At 38.3% G+C, this 20,371-nt stretch overlaps 1 protein-coding gene across 1 annotated transcript in view; it reads right to left on the reverse strand.

The window, feature by feature from the left end:
- Positions 1 to 20,371, reverse strand: part of MTA3 (metastasis associated 1 family member 3) — a 280,658-nt gene that overhangs the window by 73,578 nt on the left and 186,709 nt on the right. Inside the window, 1 exon segment of the mRNA XM_007952524.2 lies at positions 12,127 to 12,226. Within this exon segment, the coding sequence (XP_007950715.2) occupies positions 12,127 to 12,226 (100 nt within the window).

The raw sequence follows: 20,371 nt of genomic DNA on the forward strand, positions 1-20,371 counted from the left end.
CCTTCAGGTCTAGAATTGAACCCACACCTGTGGCTTCCAGCCAAGCAAAAGACAGGCATAGGAGTTGAACATTTACCTGAGGCAGCTACATTGGAGAGAACAATCCTGGGAGAAAAAAGGGCTGTTTATGCACAGGGAGACAGCTGAGGGGTCAGGGGTGCATGGAGGGATCGACACAGGGAAGAGGTGACTGTCGGGAGGAAGTGGGAGGGGAGCTGTTGGTTTGTGGTGAATTGTGGTCAATGTCATGAGACAAAGTGTATGTGAACTGCTGTGTGGAAGATGAATTTGCTCTGTAAATTTTCACCCAAATCATAATAAGAAGAAGAAGAAAGAAAGAAAGAAATCCATGTATTGCATTAAGCAAATCCGCTGCAAAAGACCTCTTTAAAGTGTTGAAGAGTTAAGGTGTCACCTGACTAATTTGTACCTGACCCAAGCCATGGTATTTTCAATCACCTCGTATGCATGTAAGAGGTGGAAAATGAATAAGAGCACAGAAGAATTGATGTATTTGAATGTGGTACTGACAAAGAATAATAAATGGACCATGGACTGCTAGAATAACAAATAAATCTATCCTGGAAGAACTGCAGCTGAATGCTATTTATAAACGAGAATGACCAGACTTCATCTCACCTACACGATGTCAGAAGGGAGCAATCCCTGGAGAAAGATACTAAGTGTGGTAAAGTACAGGGTCAGTGCAAAAGGAGAAGACCCTCAACAAGATGAAATGACATAGCAACTGGGACAATGGATTCAAGCATGACAACAATTGTGAGGATGGTACATGAATGAGCAGTGTTTCATTCTGTTGTACATGAGTCAGAACTGATTCACTGATATATAACAACAATAACAACTGAGGGTGGAGCACACATCCAAAATGATATAATGTGTAAGGAAACAAATAACCTTGGAAGGAGTCAGAAAACAAGCAGAACCTGACATTAACTACTGATCTGACATAAAGCTTCTAGGAATAAGCTTTAAGCTTTAAATTTAAAATACAATCAATGAGAAAAGAAAAGAGGTTAAGGAATATAAAGAATAAATAAGAAGATTCATCATACATCTGCCATGAATTCCAGAAAAAGAGAATAGGGGGAATATAATGTTTGAAGAGATAAAGGCTAAGAATATTCAATTACTCATGAAAGACATGAAATTCTCAGATTCTGGAGTACAGGGAAAATAAAAACCCTATCATATTCATGATAATATTCCAACTGCTGAACACTAAAGGGGAAACACATATCTTAAGAGCAGCCAGAGAAAAAAGACAAATTATGGACAAAGGAATGACAATTCTACTGGCCACTAACTTTCAACAGTTTGGAAAAAAATATTTAAAATTCAAATAATCCTTAATTCAGACTAGGCCAAAACGGTTTAATTTGGGAAAAAAAAAAAACCCTACTAGACTAATTAGCAGTTTAATATAGTAATTAAATAAATATAGACTTCTAAAACAGATACTTGCAAGACAAAGCAATAGCCTGACCACTGCAACAAGTTAGATAAGGAAGTGAATACACATAGCAATTATCAAGATATTTGATTTACATCTGTATTTTACTTTGATTTAATCTCATTCTTTAAAAGTCAAGTTTCTAAGTCTTTCTGCTAAGAGGGAAAGCTTTCCTAAAATACTGAAAGATCAGAGCTCCCCAGACTGTTAATTAATAATTTGTTATGCGAAATTATATTTGTTAAAATGTTATTTATGTTAAAATGTAATTAAATGTTTGTTGTAGGAGGTTCCTTAAACTAAGTACTGACTTTGTACCAAGACTAATTACATTCTCATTAAGCTAACATTAATTAACTCAAACTAAAATGACAATGCTGACTCTTAAATTCTATTCCTTGGAAAAAAATGACTATACAAGCTTTTTGGATTTTTTTAAGTGATTAGAGCAAATGACTCTTGAGAGCATTTTCCAAACTGTGACAATAGGGAATAGAGCCCCAAAAGATCGTATATATGTGATACATGTAAGATATAGGTATAGGATAAATATAAGCTATAAATCCAGGGGAAAAATTATACACTTATAAAAGTATATTCATGTTCCATCTTTCTGTACTGCTTGGTCTTCAGATCATGGATGGGTGGGTTTTGCGACTCAAGCAAATTAAAACTCAAAAGCACACTACTCTTAGTTGATAAGGCACTGTAAGTATCTTAGATTTACTAAAATGCTAAAAAACTGCAATGGAAACAATATACTCCAGTAATTCTTCTTAATAAGGACCTATGTCCCAGAGATAGAAATTAACAATTTATTCATTTCCAAATATTTGCTGATCACCTAGTATCTATTTCAGGCAAATCCAGGTGTGAGGATTCAATGGTGAGGGAAAATAGGTAACAGTACTTGATGGCAGTCAGTTTGGTTTTTTTGTTTTTGCTTTAGTATACTCATGGATGTTACAAACTGGTATGGGTGAGAGTGGGATGGAAAGAGAGAGATATCAGATAATCACAAAAATGCTTCATTAAACTCAAAGAAGAGTTTTAAAAGAAAGAATGTTTAAAGGTAAGGTTTGCTGCATGAACACACCTCAAAGAAACTGGCCCTAGACTGAAGGATCAGCCACCATTTAAAAAAAAAAAAAGTAAGTTAACTAGGTAGGACTATGAGAGAACATCCAGGAAAAGGGAACCCAATATGCAAAGGTCCTATAGCAAGAGACAGAGCATGAGACCAACGTCAGAAGAGCCCAGCTACAATCTACAGAATTAAAAGGAGTATATGGGGAAGGGCTAAGGAGAGAAGACAGGCAAACCCTCATAGTCTTGTTGACTGTTGTAAAGATCTGGGTTTTCACCTTAACTGCAATTAAAAGCCACTAAAAGGATGTAGTGGTGGTGTTTTTGTTGTTGTAAGCTGCCATCAAGTTGCCCGCCCCCCGGTGCACAATGGAACAAAATGCTGCCCAGTCCTGATCAGTTGCAGATCAGACCATTGTAATCCAGAATATTCACGGGCAGACTTTCAGAAATAGATTACCAGGCTTTCTCATTCTAGCCTGTCTTAGTCTGGAAGCTGTCAGTACTAAAAGATGTTTAGCATCATTGCACTAAGCAAGCTTCCACTGACAGAGGGGTGATCACTGTGAAAGAGGTACACTGGCTAAGAACTGAAAGCGAGGCTGCATAGAAGGTGAGAATTCTAGCACTGAACCACCAATAATGCCCTTAAAAAGATGAAAAGTGGGAAATGGCAAAACCAGAGTTGCATTTTTATAAGATCAGATATAATACAGAAATTAGTGATGTTCCAGGATATGTCATTTCCTCCCTACTAAATCAAAGCAGCCTGACCTTTTTCAGAACCAGACTTGGCATCAAGGAACCTAGCTTTCTAGTCCTGATTCTGTCACTAATTAAATGCTACTCCATTGTTCTGTACTTTGGACTCTTTATCTGTATAACAGTTTATCCTAGATGATTTCTAAGACCCCAAACAACTAAAAAAACCTTTTTTTCTGATTCTATCCCCAAAATGCTTTAGTCCTCAAATTCTAGGCAAAAGAGAAAAGCCAGCCTCTATACAATTACCTGGGAGCTCTAGTGGCGTAGTGCCTAAGGCATTTGACTGCCAACCAGAAGGCTGACAGTTCAAACCCACTCAGCTACTCCTCAGAAGAAAGGCTGGGCAATCTACTTCTGTAGAGACACCAACCCCAAGGAGGGGTTGCTATGAGTTGGAAAACAACTCAACAGCAGTTTTTTGTTGTTGTTGTTTTAATACAATTATCTACTTCCCAGGGAATGAGGCTTTGCTCCAGCAATCGCATGTGACACTCACTCCTCAATCCTGGAGGATGCAGACTTCATTCTGGCCACCACTGCAAAGCAAGAAGTAGCAGGTGGAACTTCCACCAACTACTACTTACTAACCAATTCACATCTTTCTTTGTTCAAAAGGATTTTGTTCACTTAGAGGTCTTGGGAGGGGATCAATGTAAGTACTGTTGTAAACAGATTTTTTTTTCACTGCATATTGTATTAGGTAAGGAGCTCTGGTAGCACAGTGCCTAAGGCATCTGACTACTAACCAGAAGGTTGGTGGCTCAAACCCAGGAGCCATTCCCCGGAAGCAAGACTGGGCAATCTACTTCTGTAAAGATTTACCACCTTGGAAACTCAAGGGGGGTCATTATGAGTTGGAATAGACTCAACAGCAGTGGATTTGGTTTTGGTAGTGTATTATGTAAACTACATTTCAATGAAACAAGTGAAATCCATGAAGACTCTATGGCTTCAATGATTTAAACAATTAAAAATTGTATTTTTCTTAAATGAACAGTGTTTGAAAATCACAATCCAGCTGTATTCATAACAGATCTCAAAATTAGCAGTTAGAACTAGCGCTGCAGGCAGCTTAATTATTTGCTCCCAAAATGTTACTGATATTTTGACAAGCGGAATACATTGTCTTGGGAAGAGATATTGGATTAGAAATGGTAAAAGCCTACTGTGATCTTTACAAGAGAAACTACAAAACAAAATCACTAGGCAGGGGTGCAAGAATGTTGGCAGTCCCACCAACTCTGCCTTCCCTGCCCTTTTTGTACTGGGAGGTCTTCAGATATGTAGTCTGGCCACCTAATGGAGAAATGTGCCAAACTGAGAGGTATAGATTTGCAAACACAAAGAAAATAATTCAACTTTCCAAATTCAACTAAAAAGTGAATCCATTTCATTTAATGGCACAAAACAGCCTCTCACGTGTTCTTTTTGGAAAACAATTCTGAAAAACTCATAGAATCAACAGATTAATAATCAATTTTTTAAGCATGTCCATTCGTTTTTATAGAAATGCCTTGCGATCTTCCATTTTAACATCATAGTAGAAATTGTGGTATCAATGGGCAAATGAGATTAAACGTGCAGGTCCTGGCACTTGAAATAACAAAGGGCATGGACTTCTTCCTACTTTCACAACTTCCTAAAGATATCAATTTTATGGCACTGAAAACAATATAATAACCTCAACACAAGCACAACATATAGAAAGAGTCCAAGTGAAGTCTAACCTAGACTAATGAGAACAGGAAATAAAAACATTTAAATGGTGTGAACAAAGAGTAGATATTCACTGATGCCAAATCAAAGATAAAAATAACGGGATTTAAATCCAAACCATTTTAGTTAGAATGAGGCGGAAAGGTGGGTATAAAAGATGACCTAGTAGAGTAGAGAACACCATTAACCACAGTCAAGACCAGATTCAAATCCTGTCTTTGAAAACAGCTATATGAATATGACAAATCACAATTTCTTGAGGTGATGAGTCTGCCAAAAAAATAACAATCATAATGATGTATTTTGAAGATTAATCATCTATCCTCACAGAATCTGAGGGTTAATATATATCAAACTATATATATAGCATTATTACATATGTTATATAATTTATCAGTGACCTTCAAATTATAAAACATTAAAGGAAACAAAAGAGAAGAGTTGAAAATACTGGAGGGTATGAAACCACCTACCTAGAAGGAGAATGAGGCACATATTACATGAAAATAAATATAAAATAATATTTAAACTAATAAAAGTATATAAGTCATGTCTTCTTTAAAATACTTTCACAAATAGAAATAAATACTGAATCTTTCTTTTAACTCTGCCCTTCTTGCAAAAGAATTTCATTTGCTGTTCCACACAATCACCAGCAGTGGGAGGCAAAGAGTTGCTGCAGCTCTTTGCCCTGTCAGACCTTGGTCAATCAGTCCCAAAAGCCACCAGAACTCCATACATCTCAGCAACATATTTTCCTACTCTCCTTCCTAAGACAGGGTAGAGAAAACATGCAAGACTGGAACAAGGACAGCATCCTTAACTTTAATCTGGGAAGCATTAATCTAGTAAGAATACACCTACTACTCACTTATCTACTATCTCATTATATTTCACATTTAGACAACAGTAAAAAATCTACTATCCAACTATTTCCTGCATTAACGATATACATCTGGCAGTAATGAACACCAAGGTGCAAAGATGAAAGTAGCACAGACTGTGATGGTTAAGGTTATCAGTCAACTTGGCACTGGGCTAGCAAAAATTAAAAAGTCTGAAAATACCAACCGTAGAGGATAACATGAAGAAATGGATGAAGAAAGGAGAACATTTGTTAATCGTTTGTGGGATTATAAATTGCTACCATCATGTGCATAATAATTTGGCTACAGCTGGTGGAATACAAAATAAGCACTACCCTATGAATCAGCATTCAAATTATAGTTATAGCCTAGAAATTTCACTCATTCATGTTCATGAAGAGAGACGTATCAAATTTTCAATACAACAGTCCCTAAGGAATATCTGACTGTTAACCAGAAGGCTGGCGGTTCAAACCCACAGGCCACTCCTTTTCTGAATTCAGCTTGTATTTCTGGAAGTTCTCTGACAATAAACTGCTACAATGATTTTTGAATTATTTTCAGGAAGATTTTACTCACGTGTGGTATTAATGGTATTGTTCTATAATTTCCACATTCTGTGGGATCACCTTTCTTTGGAATGGGTACAAATACGGATCTCTTCCAGTCAATTGGCCAGGTAGCTGTCTTCCAAATCTCTTGGCATAAACCTAGTGAGTGCCTCCAGAGGGGCATCCGTTTGTTGAAACATCTCAACAGGTATTCCATCAATTCCTGGAGCTTTGTTCTTAGCCAATTCCTTCAGTGCAACTTTGACTTCTTTCAATACCGTTGGTGCTTGATCATATGCCATCTCCTGAAATGGATGAACAATGACCTTTTTGGTACAGTGACTCTGTGTATTCCTTCTATCTTCTTTTGATGCTTCCTGCATCATTCAATATTTTGCTCATGTTGTTGTTATGTGCCGTCGAGTTGGAGCCAACTCATAGTGACCCCTCCTTGGGTTTCTGAGGCAGTATCACTATGGAAGTAGATTGTCCCATCTTCCTTCCAAGGAGTGGCTGGTGGGTTTGAACTGCCAGCCTTCTGGTTAGCAGTCAAGTGCCTTAGGCACTACACTACCAATCTTCCAATATTGCAACTCAAGGCTTAAATTTCTCTCAGTTCTTTCAGCTTGAGAAATACCGACCATGTTCTTCTGTTTTGGTTTTCTAACTCCAGGTCTTTGCACATTTCATTACAATAATTGGCTTTGTCTGCTTGAGCTGCTCTTTGAAATGTTCTGTTGAGCTCTTCTATCTTGCCATTTTCCTCCATTTGCTTTAGCTATTTGCACTCAAGGGCAAGTTTCAGAGTATTTTCTGACATCCATTTTGGTCTTCTTTTCTCTTCTTTTAAATGACCTCTTGCTTACTTCATGGATGATGTTCTTGATGTCATCTCACAATTCCTCTGGTTTCTGGTTACTGGTGTTCAATGCATCAAATCTATTCTTTAGATGGTCTCTAAAATCAGGAGGGATATATTCAAGATCATATTTTGGCTCTTGTGGACTTGTTTTAATAGTCTTCAACTTCAAGTTGAATTTGCGTATGAGCAGTCGATGATTTGCTCCACAATCAGCTCCTGGCCTTGTTTTGGCTGAAGATATCGAGCTTTTCCATTGCCTCCTGCCACAGATGTAGTCTGTCTAATTCCTGTGTATTCCATCTGGGAAAGTCCACGTGTATAGCCGCCATTTCTGTTGTTGAAAAAAATGTATTTGCAATGAGTTAAGTCGTTGGTCTTGCAAAATTCTATCATGTAATCTCCAGCATTATTTCTGTCACAAAGGACAAATTTTCCAACTATCAGTGTATGGTGTAGTAAATTACTTAGTGTGGCTTTTCTACCCATAAGTCTTTGTAAACTCTAAGGTGTGATTTTCTATGAGCAACTGAGGAGCTCCTGATTGCTGAAGTTGTCCACCTGGAGTATTTCTGTTGGGTGTGGCACAAAACAATGTTCTGGGAGGTGCCCACTCTCTCTCAAGTGCTTAGAGTTCTGATGCTATGATTGGCTAGTTTGACCACCCTGTCGGGCTCAAAAGGAGGCTTCCTAGAGGCAGAACCCTCTCTGACTGCTGGTTGAGGAAAACGTGCTGCTGAAAGAGACATGCGCTCCAGAAAGAGACATGTGCTGCTGGGAAAGAGATGCAAGAGACACGCCTTGCTGAGTTAGACACCGAGGGACCAGTACTGCTGGGAAAGAGACTGTGAGAGACTGTTGGCCGAGGGACAGTGGGCTGGGAGAGAGGCTGAGCATTTTTCCTGAACTCGAATTGTAGCCTGTGGTGCTTCCCTAATACTAATAAACCCCATAATCTGTGAGCTCTGTGTGGCCACTGCAGCGAATTAGCAAACCCAGGAGAGAGGTGGTGGGTGCTTTGGGAGGAATGGTTGGAGAAAGGGCCGGAGGGAGGCAGCATGTCTGGCCTTGCAGTAATAGGCCTTGGGTTACTGCTGGTAATCCTGTCTTCCTCTTTAGGGTTAAAGGAGGTCAGAACATGTGGCCTCCTTGCCGTTTTTGCACAGTGATTCTTCTTTGTTTCCAATTTTTGCATTCCAGTCACCAGTGATAATTAACACGTCTTGATTGCATGTTCAGTCAATTTCAGACCACAGAAGTTGATAAAAATCTTCAATTTCTTCATCTTTGGCTTTGGTGGTTAGTACATAAATTTGAAAAGAGTTATATTAACTGGTCTTCCTTGTAGGCATATGGATATTATCCTATCACTGATAGCACTGCACTTCAGGACTTCAGATCTTGAAACATCCTTTGTGATGATGACTGTCATGGCATTTCTCTTTAAACTGTCATTCCTGGCATAGTAGATTGTATGTTTGTCTGATTAAAAATGGCTAAAACCCATCCATTTCAGCTCACTAATGCCTAGGATATCAATCTTTATGTGTTCCATCTCATTTTTTACAACTTCCAATTTTCCTAGATTCATACTTCATACATTTCATGTTCCTATTATTAATGGAAGTTTGCAGCTGTTTCTCCTCAATTTGAGTTGTGCCATGTCAGGAAATGGAGGTCTTGAAAGCTTTACCCTATCCATATCAGTAAGACTGGTCCTACTCTGATGACGCAACTCTTTCCTAGTCGTTATTTCAAAAGCCTTCTGACCTAAGAGGCTTGTCCTCCTGCACTGTACCAGACAATGTTTCTGGGCTATTAATAAAGTTGTGCAGTAATATATCAGACAATGCTTCTATTCATAAAGTCTTCCCTGGCCAATTCTTTGAGAAGTGGATGGCCTCTTCCTTCTTCCTAAGCTGCCTCAATCTGTAAACTGCATTGAAACCTGTGCACCATGTGCAACCCTACCAGCACTTGAAACATCACTGCTACAGCCTCAAGCCTCACAGCAACACTCAAGCTACAATAATACGACAAACTAACAGACAAGTTTGTCTCACTTAGCTGTTCAAAACCTCTCTGGCCTCCCCTTACCTGGATGCCTGGCTGCTGTTCTGCTCTGTCATCGCCTCTGCTTTCTCTTTCCCCTGCTCTTCTGTCTGGTGGGTGGGGCCTAGGTCCCTCCCTCCCCTTACCTGGATGCCTGGCTGCAGGACTAGGGAGAAAATATTAGCGATCTCAACATCACAATGGTTGGATTTTCTTTTTAATCTAAACAACATAAAATACATTTTCTCTAGGTGGCATTATGGGGGCTTTATTATAGTATCCTCTGTGCTAGTCTATAAATTAATTATTATTGTTTACAATTACATTACCGTTCATAATACACAAAAGGAGGCTGAAAAGAAACATGACAAAATGGTAAGAATATTCTTCTAACCCTTGGTAATAAGAACAAAACTTTTTCTTGCAGGGGGTGGTAGCAGATAGGACTGTATTTTTCCTTTTTCCGTAATAATCACACATTAATTTTAGACTTGGGGGGATAAAATCCTTTTTCAACAGGAAAAAAATATATGAAAGTGGTGATAAGACTCTGTAATTCTGGTTCACATAACTATCTAATGACAGGGTTTTGAAGGTGCTTACAAACACGACATCTGTACTCTTGTTTCTACGATAAAACATTCTCCAAGTTCTACATAGACAAAATACAAACTGATTTTGGAATTCCCAAAACTTTGCATAAAATATTTATGTACCAATGGAAAAAGCACAACTTGCTTCTTTAAAGAACATTCTAGTCCTTGAGAAAGGATAAAGAAAGGGTTCAAAATTCTACGAACTACTAATGCTTCAAACATAATCTAAAATTATGCAAAACTTCACAGGACACACAATAAGAAACAAATTTGATAAGCAATTCAGTATGTGTTTTTATCTTATTGCAATAAGACCGTGGAAAGCATTTAAAATTGGTATATAATGAAAAATTTATAAAACCTGTCATTATATTCCATTCCAACAGAAAGTAAAATTGTAAGTTTTATAATATGTAATAAATATTGGTCAAATAACTACTTTACCAAGTCTCAGTTTTCTTATCTGTATAATGAGTATCCTAGAATGCCCACCAAAGGGTTGTGGGAATCATATCCTAACTTCAATCAGGAAGAAATGTGCAGGGCTACTTTGCTAGAGGTTGCACAGAAAGAAGCCAGAATTCAGGCCAATGACCAGCCATAGCCGGTATTAGTGGTATAATTAAAATGAATATGGGAAGTTTCATTTGACCACCAACGGAAAAAAAGGAAATCATCTTAGAAGACAGCCATCACAATGTAATGAAATAACGTAAGAAAATAGAACCCTTTTCTAAAAAACAGGCACAACTTTAAATGCAGTAACACCTGCAAAAGCTAGAGCCTGTAAGATGAAAACCTGTCAGAGAAGTAAAACTAAAAAAATTCCCACTACACCCAGGGATCACCTTTTAGCCAAACAATAGAGAGGCCCATAAAGTGAACAAAGGCAAACTGTGAGGAGGTTGCTTATCAGAGCAATTAACAGAAGACCAAAAGGGCAGTATTGCCCAAAAACAAAGTATGAAAGGCAGGAAAGGGGAGGAAAGAAAGGCAAATAGAGACAGGGAACCTAGGGAGGAAGTGGGAAGGATGCTGTTACACTGAAGAGATTGCAACTAATGTCACAAAACCAAATGTGTATAAATTATTGAATGAGAAACTGTGGTCTGTAAACATTCAACCAAACCACAATAAAATGCTCGAAACAGTATGTAGGTAGGTAGGTAGGTAGGTAGGTAGGTAGGTAGGTGTGTATGTATGTATGTATGTATGTATGTATGAATGAAAACTTCTATCATGAAAAAAAATATTTCCACTAATAACAAGTGACAGAAAAGTAGTGAGAATGTACTCTGTCAAAGGCAGAAAACTCGAGAAACCAAGAAAAACAAGGCAGTACCATCAAAGTCTGGCTCTCAAAGATTTTACTATATTGAATCTAAATAACAGCATGGCAACAGAGAAGTAACATAGCAACAATTTCAAGAAGTGGTCATTTTCACTTAAAAAAAATGTAAAACATTTAGTCTGATCTAGACATAGGCAGTTCAACGATAGAATTCTCACCTTCCTTGCAGGAGACCAAGTTTTGATTCCCAGAGTCATCGTACCTTATGCGTAGCCACCACCTAGTCTGTCAGTGGTGATTTGCATATTACTGTGATGCTCAACAGGTTTCAGTGGAGCTTCTAGACTAAGGCAGACCAGGAAGAAAGACTGGAGATCTACTTTGAAAACTCAAACAATGAAAACCTTATGAATCACAAGCATTCAATCTGTAACCCACCATGAGATGGTACAGGACCAGGCAGAATTTTGTTCCACTGTGCATGGAGTTGCTATGAATTGAGAATCGATTCAAGAGCAGCTAACAATTACTACGTAAGTACACAGAGAATACAGGAAAAAAAAAAAAAAAAAAGCACAAAACTGAAAACATATATGTCATATTGGTGACTTATTTCCCAAAAATGTTCTTTGTTCTTTTTTTACTGTTTCAAACCTATCCATGGAATAATCATCTTGTCTGAATTCACAAACACAAGAGGTGACTTAGGAATAAGACAATACAGTTAGTCAACTAGCCAAGCCAAATAAACCTATCAGTCACCAAGGCTAAGAGCTAAAAAACCTCTAGGTCTATAATGTTGCTATATTGTCTTCACAATGACACAAGTAGCAGAAAGGAAAATTACTCCAAATTTCAAAAGCATCTTACCAGAGTGATGTCCCGGGAAGCTGCAGCTGCACTCATATGCAAACTGGGCTGCCTCACAGAACTGCTGCAATCAAGGGCTCGAGCAAATGTCCCCACAGCACTAAATGAACCACAAAAACAATGGAAAAATTAAGCCTCTGTTACGTTTTTATGTTTAAAGAAAAAAAAAAAACCGTATTTGGCTACAGAATGAAACTTTCGTAAAAGAAAAGTCAAAGCAAGCTCTTGGGATGCTTGATAATCAAACATCACGTTAATTAAAAATATTTTCTGTAAGATTTAATAATTGACAAAGAGCTCGGTAGCATAGTGCCTAAGGTACTTGACTGCGAACCAGAGGGCTGGAGGTTCAAACCCACCAGCCACTGCTCGGAAGGAAGGTTGGGCAAGAGTAATGAAACTGCCTTGGAAACCCAAGGAGGGGGTCGCTATGAGTGGAGTCCGACTCCACAGCACATAACAAAAACAACAATACAAGCCAACTCAACATATACAGATCATTATAATGGAATTTTAAAAAGCAGACTATTTGGTCATAAAGATGGAAGGGAAGCTGTATTATAAAACTTCACGTAGTAAATTTGGTATTCACCTTTGCTTAGAAAATGAAAAAGTGAATCAGCTGCAGAGTTTGACTATTCTTGCAATGTAAGTTCTGACTACTTTTTCAGCCCTAATTATAAAATCCCAGAAATAGTTTTTCCTCAAAATGAGGTACCATTAACTCTAACAACCCCTTCCTATAAGGACTCAACATATAATGGATTTCTACTAAAATCCCATTAAAAATAAAGCAATTACCATGAGACTAATTGTAACTTAATAATTTAGAAAGTCTTCCTACACATAAAGAAACCTCAGGACATGAAACATAAAATGAAGGAAAGACTCAATGCCTGGTGCATGCATTTTACACGTTAGCTGAGGGAGAGATTTTCTAAACATTTTAATCAAAACATAACATGAGAAATCTGCGTAAGACACAGCTATTTAATTATCACCAAATGAATGCACCAATCTCATCACCATCCAGGTAGAAACAGAATGGGAGCAGCATTCCAGAAGACTCCTCAGGTTCCCTCCCAATCACTACTTCGCCCATGCTCCCCAAAGGGAATCACCATCCTGGATTCTAACATGGTAGGCTGGCTTTACTCATTTTGAACTTTACACAATGATATTCACGCAATATGTACTCATTTCATTGATGGCATCTTTTGTTCAATATTATGCTCCCAAGTTTCATCCATGCTGTTGGCTGTAGCTGTGTTCATTCATTTACCTTGCCATATAGCATTCCTGTGTATGAAACCCAATCCCTCACACTCCACGTACTCTGTTGCTTGCTTACTTAATCACTCTAACTACACTGTTGCTGAAGGACAGTTGAGTTATTTCCAGTTTGGGGCTCCATGAATACTGCCACTAGTCTCATTTCTATACATAACTTATGGTGCATAGGCACATATGTATTTCTGCTAGGCATATATTTAGAAGTGAAATTTAAGGGATGTGTGTGTTAGATGACAGCAAACAAGTTTTCCAAAGCAGATGTTACCCATTTACACTCTCACTAGCAGGGTGAGACAGAAAGGTTGCTTGATTTCTTCACCAATGCTTGACACTGTCAGTATTTTAAACTTTAACAAACATTGTGATGGCTGTACAGTGGTATTTAATGGTAGTCTTAATTTGCCATCTGAAAGACACTAGGTGCACCTCCTAGTTGTCTTTAATGCTAACTTCAAAGAAAAAGAAAAATATGGCCCATGGCAACAAAGAAAAAGAAAAAACAAAACAGACCAAATTTGAAAAATGTAACATTTACTAAATAATCCAAAATTCAGGTAACCTGTCTGGAACCTCTAAGACTATGGCTCCATCAACATATTCATTTGTAATCTGACTCATCTATCTCTCCTACTCTGCTGACAGGCTCTTTCCCAAAAATGTATGTCAAGTTTCTTTATCCAAATACCCAGCCACCAATATGCTGCGTGACTTCCATGGTGACTGACTGCATAAATAGTGCTGGTCTATTATATTATGAAAAAAGTTCAACAGAAAATCATACAGAATATGAAGACCCTCGTATCCACCATCCAGATTTAACAGATTCTAGTATTTTACCATGTTAAACACTCAAAACTCACTGTCAGTTAATTCAGACTCAGAGCAATCCTACAGGACAGAATAAAATTGCCCCATAGGGTTTCCAAGGCAGTAATCTTTATGGAAGCAGATTGCCACATCTTTCTGCTACACAGAGGCTGGTGAGTTAGAACTGCTGACTTTTTGGTGGCAACCAAGCACTTTCATCATTGTGCCACCAGGGCTCCTTTTGTCATGTTATGTTTGTATTTTTAAAGGAATAAAGTATTACAAATTTGGTTAGAGCTCCCACACATATTCCCAGATCACATTCCTCTCCCCCTCTACACAGATATAACCACTTTCTTGAACCTGATTTTCATTTTTTCAAGTTTTTATACTATTAATTACTACATGTAATACATACATGTACATGTATTCATTAATAAAAGTTTCACACATTGTAAAAATTTCCATAAATGACTGTATTCTATGTAGCACCCTCACTCAACATTACTTAAGATTTATCTCTTTGCTACACATAGCTCTAATTCATTCATCTTAAATGTTGTAAATAGTTCATTACATGAAAATTTCACAACTCATTTATCAATTGCTTGCTTATGTACTTCAAAGTTTTCCCCAATTTTTCCACTATTACAATGCTATAATAATCTCTTACTTTCTATTATGTGGCAGTTTTGCATATGAGCATCATTCACTTTTTTTAAATTAAAATAATTTTGTCTTTGGTGAAAGTTTATCAAAAAAATTAGGTTTCCATTTAACAATTTCTACAGTTTGATCATGACACCCTCATGGTATGTCAATTCTTGTTCTGTTCTGGCTGTTCTGTTTCCAATAATCCACTTTCCCTGCCTCCTTGCCTTCTCATCTTTGCTTCTGAGTAAATGTTGATCATTTGGTCTCATGTAGATGAATTTTTAAAGGAGCAGAGTACTCAGATAATATTGTTTATTTTAAAAGTCAATCTGTTATTTAGCTAAAAGATGACCTCAACAAATAGCTTTAATTAAAGTTTTAAAGAGTATCTCTGAGAAATAGTCTTGGGGAATCTCTACTCTCAACTGGTGCAGTAAGTCTGAACTTTGTAAGAATTTGAGTTCTGTTTCATATTTTGTTCCCATTCTATCAGGATCCATCTATGGTGCACATAATCAGAACTATTAGTAACGATAACTAGGTATCATTTAGTTCTTCTGGAGTAAGAGTAGATGAGGAAGTAGTTCATATTACTGTTACCCCTATGAACCAGTTTCTTCTCTGAATGTTTGGTTTCCTACTTTCTCTTTCACTCCAGATGTGCAGAGACCAATAGTTGTACATTAGATAGCTGCTTTCAAGCTTTTAAGACTCCAGACACTACTCATCAAGCCAGAACGCAGAACATAAACTTTACATACTACATTCTGCCAACTGAGTGAGTTGTCCCACAAGACTATGATCTTAACCCTTTAGACCCCGAAAAACAATTCCAGGAGATGTTTAGTTAAGTCTTAAAAAATACCCGTTTCTATCAAATTAGAAAGCAACAAAAGGAAGATCAACAGAGAAAGAGCAAACACATGGAAACTGAACAATATCCCCTTAAGAAAGACTGGATAAGAGAAGAAATAATTCAAAAATACCTTGAATCAGGAGACTTCTGGTAAGACGGAGGAATAAGCAGACAAGCTACACAGACCATGTTCAACAAAGAAAAGATAAACCAATTGAGAAAGACACAGAACATAATCCTGGAACCCTAAGCTTTAAAAGGAACTACAGAAGTGGATTAGGCACCAACTAGTGGAAAAACCTGAATGAAAACAGTGAGTACGAAGACAGTCGGAGCAATGCTGTCAGCTACTCTGACAGGACCAACAGCCTGAATATTTCCAAAGGGTGTTGGGAAGTGAGAATTGACCTAAAGATCAGTGCTGGTTGCCTAGGGCTGCAGGGACGACTGCACTGGTGGCCTAAGACTGGGAAGGGAAACAGCAAGGAGGGAGACAACCTAAGCTGTAGACTTTCTGCTGTCTGGAGGGTATAGTCATTTGATTGTTTACAAGCGGCAGCCATTTTGGATATTTAAAGTGACGGAGGAGGTGGCCATTTTGAATGTTTATAAGCAGCGGCCATATTGGATATTCAAAATGACCGAGGCGCAGCCATTCTAAATCTTTACGAGTAACAACCATTTTGGATTTTAAAGTGACAGCATTATCATTCAGATTCCAAGGACCTAAGAATAGGCTCTGTTTGCCAAGCACAGCAGGGACATACAGAAGGCTGACAATGGGAAAAGAGACAGGTGGTGAGTGTTTAAGTGCTGCCAATTAGCAAACAGAGTAGCACAGGACAGTACCCTGCTTACACAGATAACATGCAAACAAAACAAAGAAAATGAAAACCCTGGGCAAGACATTCCAACATGCAATCACCAATTAAATACAAACACAAAAACATCACAATGCCTTGGAGACAACAGAACATCACAGTGCACACAAAGAAGCAAGATAAAGCAGAAGAAACAAGGGACCAAGATACAGACCCAAAATACATCCCTGAGAAAGATGCAGCAGTGAAACTCACTGATAAGGAATTCAAAAGAATTATATTTAGGTATATTCAATGAATTGAGAGACAGATCAAGGAAAACACTAACAAAACTGAAGAAAACACAGAGAAAATTCTTGGAAAATTTTGAAAGACAATACAAGAACAAAATGACAAAATAAATGAAAAATTATAAATGACACAAAATCTACACACAGAAATCCAGAAAATTAATACAGATAAGACCTTGAATGGGCAAAGGAGCAGAACTGAATCAACAGAAGACAGAATCAAGGAGATTAAAGGCAAATACCTCTGTACTTCTTCAGAAAGGGATCAATCAGAAAAAAGATCAAAACAAAATGAAGAAAGCCTAAGGTTCATGTGGGATACCATCAAAAGAAATAACAAACATGTAATTGGAATTCCAGAACAGAAAGAGACAAAACCACAGAAAAAACTGTTGAACATCTGTTGGAAGAGAATTTTCCCAGTATGATGAAAGATAAAAATACATCCATTCAAGAAGTCCAACGAACCTCAAACAGGATAGACTCCAAAAGAAAATCACCAAGACATATCATAAGAAAACTCACCAAAACCAAAGAAAAGAAAGAATCCTGAAAGCAGCACAGGAAAAGTGAAAAGTTACCCAAGGGGCAACCAATAAGACTAAGCTCGGATTTCTTCAGTAGAAACCACACAGGCAAGAAGACAATGGGATGGTATATATAAAACCCTGAAAGAGAAAAATTTCCAACCAAGAATTATGTACTTATGATGGTGAAATTAGGACTTTTCCAGATGAGCAGAAATTGGGGGAATTTGTTAAAACGAGACCAACCTCACAGGAGATGCTAAAGGGAGTCCTTTGGACAGAGAATCAACAACAGCAAACAACAACTGACCATTAACAAACATGTTGACATAACCCCAAAACCAAACCAATTGTGGAAGTATCCAAGGTAAAGAAGACTGCAAGATTGTAAACAGGGAACCAGAGACATCAATTGACAAATGAGGACAACTACAAACCAAAAAGAGGGAAAAAAGTGTGTCATTACAGAACTTCTAAATGGTAGGGAAGTCAAGACAACTATAAGATAGAATGGATTGTTCTAAACTTGGGAAGAAAATTATAAATCACAGGGTAAACTCAAGGAAAAAGGATAAACCTTCATATCAAAATAAAAAAGAAGACCAGCACAAATATTTAGCAAATACTAAAACAACAGCAATGAAGGAAGTGATGACATGATTCATAAACAATGAGCTCAGCATAGAAAATTATATGAAACAAAGAAATCTACACCACGAAAAAGCACATAACAAAAATGACAGCAACAAATTCATATTTGCCGATAATTACGTATCTGGCAAAAGACTTCTCTGTAAGATTTATAGAAAACCCCAACGCCTCAACAGCAAAGGAATTAACAAACCAATTGAAAAATGGGCATAGGACATGAAAAGATACTTCACCAAGGAGGATATTCAGGTGGCCAACTAATACATGAAGAGATGCTCAGGATTATTGGCCATCAGAGATGCAAATCAAAACAACAATGAGATACCATCTCACTCCAGCACTAATGGCAAGGTTCAAGGAGACAGAAAATAACAAATGCTGGTAGGAGTGTGGAGAGATTGGGACTCTTATATGTTGTAGGTGGGACTGTGAAGTGATACAACCACTGTGGAACGTAGTACGGTGGTGATTCCTGAGAAGGCTGGAATTGGAGATACCATTTGACTCAGCAATCCCATTACTAGGTATATATCCTAGAGAGGTGAGAGCCAGGACAGGATGCATGCACACCTGTTCATCGCAGCACTATTTACTATAGCAAAAAATGGAAACAACTTACATGCCCATCGGCGGAAGAGTGGATGACCAAACTATGGTACATACACACAATGGAATGCTATGCAGCACTAAAGAATAATGTAGAGTCTGCAAAATACCACATAACATGGATGAACTTGGAGGACACTATGCTGAGTGAAATAAGTCAATCACAGAAGGACAAATATAGTATTAGTTCGTTGCTGTGTAGGGTCAAGGAAAGGTTTATATATGCAGGGAAACATTCTTTGTTGGTTGAGATACAAGTATTGATTTGGGTGAAGAGAAAGTCGATACACCAAATGTGAGTGATCGATACTCACTGTCATTGAGGAAAAGGAAGCCATTGAGAGGTACATGGGAGGTATAGACATAAAGACGAACCCTTTTGCATATACTGTACCGCACTGTCAGTGAAGGCAAACATGGATATACAGGGTGGATAGATGGGTGGACAGGCTGAACTAGTAGGTATGTCTATGCAGGGGGAATGGGACCAAGACCATTTATAGGGTTGGCAGACTATGTTTCTACAAGTTTCTTTGTATGTTCTGTAAGAATTCGCAGGTGTATAACAAAGTTGACAAAGGGACGAGGTTGTAGTCACTTCTTGGGCACAGCCAGCTACCCAGAGGGACCAAGTAGTTGAACCTATGGGCTGGGGACCATAGTCACAGGGGACATCAAGCTCAATTGGCGTAACATACTACACAAAACATTGTTCCACCTCCTTTGGCAAGCATCAACTGGGATCTTAAAAGCTTGGAAGCAGCCATCTAGATGCAACAATGGGTCTCTACTCATCCAGCGCAAAGAGGAATGAAGAAAACCAATGAGTCAAGGAAACAATTAGTCCAAGCAACTAGTACACCATACGCTCCTCAGCCTCTATGACTATGAGACCAGAAGAACTAGATGGTGCCTGGCTACCATTGTCAACCACTCAGAGGGGGATCTACGTAGGAGATCCTAGATAGAGTGGGAAAATAATGTGGAAGAAAACTCAAAATCATTTGGGAAAAAAAAAAACAAAGAACCAGGTTTACTGGTCTGATAGAGCCTGATGGAATCACTGAGACTATGGCCCCTAGATGCTCTTCAGGTCTATAATTGAACCCACACCTGTAGCTTCCAGCTAAACAAAAGACAGGCATATAAGATGTGGTAGAGTTCCGTTTGTATGTCAATTTGGCTGGGCCTGGTTGAGTGGCTGGGCTGCTGGATGTAGTTATTCCCCACGATGAGACTGGTAATTAACTCCATGGTAGAATGTATTGGAGCAGCTGAGTAGCTGCTTTAGGGATGTGATCTGCTTCCTGTATCTAAGGAGCAGCTTTGGGAATGATCTCTAGCTTATGGCATGCTTGAACCCTGCATATAGCCATGTCATTGTTCAGCAGCCTCCCATGCTCTGCCAAGCTTGGGACTTTCAATGGACTTAAATTAATGGCCTGCAATGTGGCTGGTAACATCGGGACTGTGCCTTTTTAATTGTCAACCTTGGGTTTGTCAGTCTTAGCAGCCAGCAGCCATCTGAGTGAAGAAAAACCTCTAGCTCTAGTGGGCTGGAAGCAGGAGGCAGAGCTGAACCTCAAGGTTGAGGGGCTTTCACGCAGCCCCTATAGCCTGGCACTTTGAACTCGGACTTAATGCCTCTAAATTGTAAGAATAAACTCTGTTTGTTAAGGCCATCCCATTTGTGGCATATTCCTGTCAGAGCGGCACTAGGTAACCAAAACATGAGGTAAA

Source organism: Orycteropus afer, unplaced genomic scaffold (assembly GCF_000298275.1).
Source record: "Orycteropus afer afer isolate SDZICR_OR568_19922 unplaced genomic scaffold, OryAfe1.0 scaffold00344, whole genome shotgun sequence".
In the NCBI taxonomy this organism is placed as follows: Eukaryota; Metazoa; Chordata; class Mammalia; order Tubulidentata; family Orycteropodidae; genus Orycteropus; species Orycteropus afer.